The following is a 9632-nucleotide window of genomic DNA, read 5'->3' on the forward strand; positions in this document are numbered from 1 at the left end:
AAGACGGAGGAAGGACTCCAGAACTATTTATAAATGCCTAGATCCAGTCCGACATGAAACCAATGTTGGCCATCTACTGTAAGGGAACCTTCACCCGAACCCATGCCTACAGGGGGAATCCGGGGACCCCTTTTTAAGGAGGAAAGGAAAAGAAAGCGAAAGCAAGATTTATGTTTCTATTGTGGAAAGCTAGTGCATTTTGTGCAGGAATGTCCCAGAAAACCCAAGAACTTGCACTAGAGCGCTAACTCAGTGCTAGAAGGAGTCGACCGGCTGAGCGTTAAGAAACCAAAAACTCCACATTGCTCTGCTAACACAGTACAGGCTATTATGGCATTTTTTGAAACATCCAGCCATCATACAGTATGAAGATCATGACCCTATGGACCTTTCAGTCCCCATCGACTCCAGAGTGACCGGGAACTTTTTGACTTGTCCTTTCCTAAAAGGTTGGGCATACCAAGTCATCACAAGAAACAAGAAGAAATGGTCAGAACAATTGACAGGTCAATCCTTAGTTCAGGTCCTCTGAAGTAGCTTACTCCCCAGTTGAAAATTACATGCAGTAACGGCCATTTGTAAATCCTACAGTGTGATCTCATTGATGCGCCACACTTCCTTGTTATCCAAGGAATGCCCTGGTTGACGGAACATAATCCAACCATTGACTGGGAGTGAAGTTCCGTAAAGTTGTTTTCCACGTTTTGCAGAGATCGGTGTTTTGCTGAAGCACCCAAGAAACAAATGATGAACCAGGCTGCCTATCTTTCCTCTGGAGTTTCAGAGATCCACCATACATGTGCCATTGATAACTCATTACCAGATATGCAGTAAATCCAGGTTTGAAAGGTGTTTTTGATCAAATTGATGTGGAATCGGGCGCTAATATCCCTTGCAACAGATTTTATGCACAGAACGAAAAATAGTTTGAGTCGCATTGAAGCACAAGAGCCGAAAGAGTGCGATATGTAAGGGAAATGCCTTGGTTCTTCAGGACTGTTTTATTTATCAGATGACGAAATTGACGAAATTGACGAAGAGGATGCAGATGACGAGCTAAGACCTTTTCTATCGCACAGTTTCAGCTCAGACAACGAAGACGAAATGTTCTAATTTATTGTTTACCGTGAACGTAATACAGCAAGATCCAGGAAGAAACCCTTCTTATTTGTCTTGTATTCCCTTTGCACGTATTGCCCCCCCCGCCTTTTATTTGTCCCCTGCTACTATTGTTTTCGCGTGTAGCACAGCAGTCCTTGCAGCTACTTTAGTTTGTCTTGTATTCTTCTTGCACTTATTGCCCCCCCTGTCTTTTGTTTGTTCCCATAGCTTTTTGGTGTAGCTCTGCACAATTTACAGACTCCATTTTGTTTCCCCAGTCTTATTTACTTTAGTGTAACATTAAACCCTATCAGTTTATACTTCAGTCTCTTGTCTTTTGTGGGTTTCCATGTTACCTCCGAGGGTTCAATACATCCTGATACAGACCAGCTTTGTGTAGGGACTGGATTATGGTTTGTTTTCTCATTGTTAGCTTCAGAGTGACATCCCGAACCAGTTCCTTGCTTGCCTGGCTGCTCCGTTTAGGAGGGCGACATGCTCTGGGTAGTGTCTGGGTGGTATAATGCATCTTCCACATATCCTACTCTACAGTGCCTCTATACCACTTTATCCCTGAAAGTTTAGAAAGCTCCTTGGTCTTCGTGGTTGCTTTGTTGGATCACTGGCCAGTGGCAGCTTTATGTACCTGTGAGAAATGATCTACACGTTAAACCACTTTGATTACACACAGGCTGAAACCATTTCACTAATTGTGTGACCTTTCAAGTAAATACAAATACCACTTGTGAGCACATTCGCATGTCTCAGACAGGTCTGCAATACTGTCTTTCCCCGTTATCGCTTATCAAACAGTGCTTCCACTGCAGCCAGGGATTCTGGGTAATGACATAAATGAACACAGTGTGTCACTCTTTACTCCTCATCCATTTTAACATGACCCCTATGCGCTTCTGCCTGATGTATTACACAGCTTTTCAGCACAGCCTGGGCTAAAGAAGTGCATAGCCAGTAACCCTCCTCACAGACAGCTGTTTCGACCTTTTGGGTCTTATCAGTGCGAGGTTGGTTGCTGGCTATGCAGCGTGAAGCTGGTACGTGGGTAAGCGATAATGGGGGACGGCAGGGTTGCAGACCTACCTGAGACGTGCAGATGCACCACAAGTGGCCCTTTTATTTCCTGCACACTGCATGGGGGAGGGTTTGTCACTTTTTTAACGCCTCTGACCCTTCAAACAATTCACTTGCACCGGAGCTGATTTAGGGCTGCAGCAGCAAAGGGGTGAATACTTCTGCAAACGAGATGAATCTGTTCTTCTCTGTAAATCTTTCTTCTTTATATTCTCTGTGCATTTTCTAACTTCAGCGCTTTGGAGTAGTTTTTGTAGATTCTACGTGTAAAGTCCAATTTTTAAGCATCGTCGAGTGCACTCAAATGCCAACAAAATATGAAAAAAGTGTAGGGGGGAATAATTCTGCAATGCACCATTCTTACACATGGGCTATCTTAAATAAATGAGTAGCTTGTTTTTTTCAAAAGCAAACATTAGTATATTAAAAACACATTTTTGGGGCAAAACCCCCCCCCCCACACAACAATGTACATATATAGGTAGTCCTCGCTATCCAACGTTTCACTTTGGCATATCCACCACTTTTAAAATGCAGCCCTACGGGCAGTTTTTTTCGACGCCTGAATGCGTTATCTGACGCTCACCGCCACTGATTAACACGGGACTCACTTTACAACGGTTTCACTATCCAGCGCTACTTCCAGAACGGGTTCCGTTGGATAACCCAGGACTGTCTGTACTACATTTTGTTACTGTACTATATATGTGTCTTTGACCCTTGTTATTAGACCTTGATAGGCTTACACACATTCTCTTTCACTCTGCCCTGTGTAATAATACCTGGCTATAAATCATGTGCGCGGTGTTGGGTACCGGGATCCCTAGAGAAATTCTAATGGCCCATCCCGATACCAAAAACCTTGTTCCTCAGCTGTCTTGGCTCTTTATTTTATGGTGACCATGTCCTAATATTTGCGTGCCATAAAGCTTTGCTGTTCCGCAGGAGTACTTAACTAAAGCACATGTTTCCCACAGTGCATAAAACCAACGGCTTCCGCACATTTACACTGCCACTTTATATACTTCACGTTTGCCTTGTAGTTTCCACCCAAATGTATCGAGTGTGCACGCCTGGCATCAATTCATCAGCCGTGTAAGTGTTCCCTAAGGCAGGGGCGCTCAACTCCAGTCCTCAAGCCCCCACTCCGCCCCCATCAGGTTAGGTTTTCAGGATATCCCAGCTTCAGCACAGGTGGCTCAATTAGTCCCTGCTTCAGCACAGGGGGCTCAAACAGTTTATGCTTCAGCACTGGTAGCCCAATCAGTCCCTGCTTCAGCACAGGGGACTCAATCGGTCCCTGTTTCAGCACTGGTGGCTCACAGTCTATGCTTCTGCACTGGTAGCTCAATTAGTCCCTGCTTCAGCACAGGTGACTCAATCGGTCCCTGTTTCAGCACTGGTGGCTCAGTCTTTGACTGAGCCTCTGATTGAGCCACCTGTGTTGAAGCTGGGATATCCTGAAAACCTGACCTGTTAGGAAATGGGGGAGGGGGTTGGGGCTTGAGGACTGGAGTTGGGCCCCCCACCCCCCGCTCCTCCTTAGGTTATACGTCCATAGGAAGAATAAAAGAAAACTGAAGTGGCAGCATAGCTATGGCTGAGTTCTTGGACATCAGCCTGCTCTCAATCCGTTACCTTTACCCACAGCTCTGTAATCCAGCACGTCAAGGGCGACCTCCTGCTGGCGTTCCCAAACCTCAAACATTTTTCCCTTTAAACCTTTCTAAGCCATGTGAGGCACATATCTAAGGCTCGCCCATCGGGAGCTCCCCATGAAACGTTAGCAGCACAGCCACTAAATGTAAGCAGATGTACGTATGTGCTTTTAAGGTCGCCACAACTTTATACACTCATTGAATTGACAAAGAAAATGTTGTTTTATTTCACCTTTGCAATGCTCAGGGAAATACATCAGTGAGGTTTTACAACCACGCTTTGAATCTGGGGCTACATTTCTCTTAATAGTTGATAAATATTTAATTGGTGGAAACTTTGATGCACAATGCGCGAATCAAATAAACACTAAACAATGATGTAGTGTAAACTAGTTCGTATTAGCACTTCAGTAAATGCATATTATTACAGTTAATGCTGTATGTTGCTGTTCATAATCTTTTATTAAATATAAAAGTGATGTGCCCACAGAGTCTTAACAAGTTGTTCAACTTTGTGTGTGCAGTACACAAAGCTGCTCCAGTCTCTATTGATGGAGTAAAGAACAAGCCCAAGGAAATAGGTACTGAACAGATTTTAAGATCATATTAGCAACCTCTGTCAAGTTCCTGAAAACATCACCCGTCTTCAAATGCATTTGCTGACCCTGTTTTCCACCCACTAATCTGTGAGGGCAACTGATACCTGGAAGAGTTTTTACACCACTGATCGAGCCTCCTGTGCTGAAGTAGGGGTATCCTGAAAACCTGACCAGTGGTGGCCCTTGAGGACTGGAGTTGCCCACTGGCGAACGTATGTCATGTCTTTTAATCACGCTGTTTCTTTGCTTCTTTTTCAGGATATTGACTTAAGAGTGAAATGGCCAAATGATATTTACTACAGTGACTTGATGAAGCTCGGTGGCGTCTTGGTGAATTCGACTCTAATGGGAAATACTTTTCACATTCTAATTGGTATGGAATACAATGTATGGCAAACATGAAAGAATAAGCTTTAGTTTCGATGCGGTTTTATCTCCAGTGTCTGACATTTGCAAAGTAGCCCAGGTTTGATTTCTCACGTTTGCAAAGTTTCTAGGTTATTTTCAAGCAGGTGCCTATTTTGCTGCTCCACCGGATATTCTAACAGGGTTCAAATGTAGAAGTAGCTAGGACATCTAAAGACCCTGCAATAACAAGCCACTTAAAGAAGAGACTGTGAGGTTTCCAAAGCTATAATTCCATCCATAAGGAACTCCCTTATTGGTCCCCTAAAACGTATCACATGTACAATGTAAACACAGAAGCGCGTGTGTGTTGTTAGCATAGGACTAATTCTTTACATTTCTTATTTCCAGGCTGTGGATTCAATGTCAATAATAGCCACCCAACAATTTGTATCAATGATCTCATCATGGAGCAGAACAAGAAATATAAAACAAATATTGAACCGCTGAGGGTGGATTACCTGATTGCGAGGGCTGTGACCACTTTAGAGAAGCTCATAAATGCATTTCAGAAGGATGGACCAAATGGCGTTTTACCTGTTTATTATAAGTACTGGGTACATAGGTGAGTGTGTCTGTGTGTTCAAATGCTCATTTGCTCAGTGTGGGGTACAAGTTCACGTGTTGAAGTATTGAGAGTAACGCTTAGATAACGTATCACACCCCCCACTGCATATTCTGTGGGCTGGGAGTTAGTAGCCTTTCAGAATTGCTTGTTTTTAGTTGGACATGTGTACATTGTGAAATGATGATATAATTAAAATCAATCTTTAATAGGTGTCCAAATAATAAAATGAGGTTGGACTAACTAACAAGAAACACATATAACACAAATTCAAATATTGGTATATATATCTCCTCCTAAGTAGGTATAGGGAGAGAAAAATACCCCGCTGGGTGGCTAACGTAAATGTACTACAGATGAGAGATCGTCCCATCTGCAAGAGACCACTCAAGTGGGGGTATAGGGTACATCCTAATAATATACCAATGTGTCTAGGGGTATATATAAAAACTCCTAATAGAATAGTAAAAGTGAGGTATAATTAACCTCTTATGTCAAAATTAAATTACTAGAAACAGGTTCCGATGTCTAACATGACTGAAGCCCTGGTAAGGTTAATTTTAATTAGCTGTATCTCCACAGGGCTGGCAGAGAAGCATTAGCAATTCCATAAGTACCTAAGTATGATACTATTGATGTACACTGTGTACTAGTATAGCTTGGAAGGACACCTCCCTTGGTAAGTAACAACACAGTGGACTGTGTTGTTAACTTTGTTAAGCTGGATGGACCTAATCGATTGTTACCCACCACTATGGGTGTATATGTTATAATACATATAGGTTCCTATTGCACTATGTCCATGGAGATATTGCTGCTAATAGCCTAAGAGTGGCAGACTAGCTCAGTGGCATGTTGGATTGAGATTTCAATTTAAGGGGATAAATGCCCCAGAATGTATGCCTTGACAGGGTTAATCTATGTTTTATTTTAACCCGGATGTGGGCATTACGATAAGAGCATGATCCTCAGTGGCATAATAGGTACAAGAGAGTAGATCACTCACAGATTGTATGAATACTGTCTTTGATACTGTATATACCTCCGGTTGTATTGTTTGAAACTACCCACTCGTAAAAGCGCCACTACGAGTATACTAGATGTAATGCATGCGTGTATTTAATCCTATTAGCTCTGCCTATGAATACATATTGGCTACTAGCCTAATAAAGTTATACTGGGCTAGATGGTGCATAGGATAACGTTGCTAAACTTTTAGGGGTTAATTGCCCCAAGATGTATGTCATAGCAGGGTAATTCTATCTAGATGTTAACCTTCCCCTTTTCCCTGAAATTACATGTGTACATGCCTAAGATAAGACATTTTGAAGCATTGATAGGCAAACAACGAATTCTTCTTTAACACGATAACTACCAAAACTGTGCAGTGCTTTTACATACAGACGTTACAATAAGTTTTAATTGATGTCTTAAAATCATAGATGCAAGGGATTTCTTACTCCCTCTCTTTCACCACCCCTTCTGAAAATAAAAATGGTGCATAGTATAAGAAAAATAGTAATCCATATATACTTCCATAATCCCACATTTCATTCGTATTGGATAAAAGCGAGTAGCTAATATGCATGGTAATGTATAATGTGGATGTTTCTAAGCTCCACGCTCCATGCTCTTCAACTAGTTTTCCAGAGGGGCTGGGTCCGAAAATAAATGACAAGGGTCAGCAGAGCATTGTAAGCATTGTTTAAGATATATTTAAGAAGGCTTCAAAATATTGTACTTCCAGTTTGCAAGCATCTATAATGGCTGTGTCATATATATTTATGTAGACCATGCGTAGAATGGAGTTTTAGTATGACACATTGCTCCTAGCTGCAATGAAATTAGCAGAAGCAGACTGTCCAAGGGCCACTCCAAGACCCTTCACGGGCTGTATTCTCCCGACGGGCCACACGTTGGAGAGCCTGCTCTGTGCTGCTGTAAACGGCATGCAGAAGCGTCCGATGATGTAATTATTAGGTACATCCCAATACAGTTTTTCGGTCTGTTAGCATGAGTCTTTTTGGTCTTCATTGCACCATGTAGGTAGGAGAACTCTGCGTTACTTTTAGTGCAGAGCAGTGGGCACTAGCTGTAATTGGCATAGTAAATGGGTAACACACTCAACTGCATGATAGAGATAACAACATCAAATAATTTATTGTAGGGATGACGAGAATCAAATTAAAATATGCTGTTCGTAACTAAAACTCGGTGTGATGCGTGTTGGATACTGAGGAGCAAACCCGCTTTCCCCCCCACCCCCCTCTGTATTGTGCATAATTTGCCGTTTGTGTTATTTGCAGTGGGAGGCAAGTTCGGCTTGGAAGTGAAGAGGGCCCCTTGGCATGGATAGTTGGTGTGGACGACTCTGGATTTCTTCAAGTTCTCCAGGAAGGAAAAGACATTGTGACAGTGCATCCCGACGGCAACTCTTTTGATATGCTGAGAAACCTTATAATACCAAAAGATTTTCCAAAATAGAAATTCCTAAAATAAGAAAGTGATATTGCTCCCTACATAAAATGCTGATTTTTTCTTTTTGTTGTACCAATAAGTTTAACTTTTTTTTTTTTCTTCTTCTGATGGTTGCATTTATTATCAAGAAAATAGTAACTTGTTCAATGGTCTTATTTCTTATTCCCTTCAGGTTCAAATGATGTAATTATGTTTCTATTTGAAAGCTATTAAACATACAATCCAGTTTAGCAACATCTAATGTACTTGCGACATAGTGAAATCTGTCAGCCATGTATGACCTTCCCTATCTTTAGTATTTGTTTCTATTTGTCTTACGTTCTGATACCCTTTAAATAACCAACATGAGAGTAATGTAAGTAAAATGATACTGTGCAGCGACTTTGGAACCTCACAGGTATCAATATCCCCAGGCTACTATTACAGCCAATAGAACCTTCAACTGTAGTATTTGTTTTATAGTATAAAAGTCCATTGTAAGTGTAAAGCTGAACTGCAAACAATAAGATAAATAACAATGGTGGTTGGTAGAGTTGAGTTTTAAACCACTTCTTTAAAAAAAAAAAACGGACATTTTAAGACCCTCAAAATATAATTATCCAACTTTAAAATTAAAAAATGACTGGAATATGTCACAATTGAGCAGTTGATCATGTAATAGAAGACAGAGGGGCAGATTATTGGCACAGCATTATGGGTTCGTGCTCACGATCTGGCGTTCACTCCCACTGACATAAATGTCAGAATCTTGAATCCTATTACTTTGCAATGTGCTGGTTGTCCAACTAACATGGAAGCGGTTAAACCCTGGGGTAGCCAACACCAGTCCTTAAGGGCCTTTAACGGGGTCAGGTTTTGAGGACATCCCTGTGTCAGCATGGGTGGGGCAGTCATTCTGACTGAGCCACCTGTGCTGGAGCAGGGATATCCTGAAAACCTGATCTGTTGGTGGCCCTTGAGGACTGGATTTGGCCACCCCTGGGTTAAAGAATTCCCACTGCAAAAGCTAGACGCACACACACACACACACACACACACACAAACTTAAACCTGTGCTGCAGTCACAGCAGAAATCTTGTCTTTCTGGTCTACTGCAGCTGCGTTTTCTGGCCCTGGGTTCAGGATACATTACTTTCAAATAGGTCATTTCATTTTATTTATTTAACACAAATAACTCGAGTAAAAAAGGAGAACACAAGAAAGAATATAATATCCTATTGTGCAAGACCCTTAAAATTATTTCTCCACATCGACCATTAAATTGACCCTGTAGACTGTGTTATGAATAGCAACAGACTTCATAAGCCTCTGGGGAGAGGTTTTGTTAGACATGCACATTTCAATCTGCTTAGATATTTACTAATTTCATTGTATATGAAAGATAAAAAAGTTAATTTGTTTCTGATTTCAGAATACATAAATCAAACGATGTTTTCTTGGAGTTTTATGGATTCAAAGTATTTATATAGGCGCTGACATACAATAAATACTGTATTTAAATATAAGAGGCGCATATGCTCGGATTGCCCTTAGCTCTATAAATAAGCCAGTGGTTTAGAAGCAATATGAGAAGCTAGAGTTTGTAGTACTGTATGTATGTGAGCATAGTAACAGGGTGGTAACCTACCTTTAGAAAGCCAAAAACGATAAAGAAGATGTGAAGACAGTGCTGATGTACTCTTGTACCTCACTTTGTAAGGGAGAATATAATGTAACTGAACACCCACGTATATATTC

The 9632-nt window shown here is 41.4% G+C and overlaps 1 protein-coding gene across 3 annotated transcripts in view; it reads left to right on the forward strand.

The window, feature by feature from the left end:
- HLCS (holocarboxylase synthetase) overlaps nucleotides 1-9321 on the forward strand; it is a 209010-nt gene extending 199689 nt beyond the window's left edge. For all 3 annotated transcript variants that reach the window (XM_075593777.1, XM_075593778.1, XM_075593779.1), the window contains 3 exons: nucleotides 4706-4820; nucleotides 5204-5417; nucleotides 7724-9321. In XM_075593777.1, the coding sequence (XP_075449892.1) occupies nucleotides 4706-4820; nucleotides 5204-5417; nucleotides 7724-7901 (507 nt within the window). In that variant the 3' untranslated portion in view covers nucleotides 7902-9321. The remainder of the gene's footprint in view (nucleotides 1-4705; nucleotides 4821-5203; nucleotides 5418-7723) is intronic.
- The last annotated feature ends 311 nt before the right edge of the window (nucleotides 9322-9632 follow it).

This window comes from Ascaphus truei, chromosome 3 (assembly GCF_040206685.1).
Source record: "Ascaphus truei isolate aAscTru1 chromosome 3, aAscTru1.hap1, whole genome shotgun sequence".
Classification (NCBI taxonomy): Eukaryota; Metazoa; Chordata; class Amphibia; order Anura; family Ascaphidae; genus Ascaphus; species Ascaphus truei.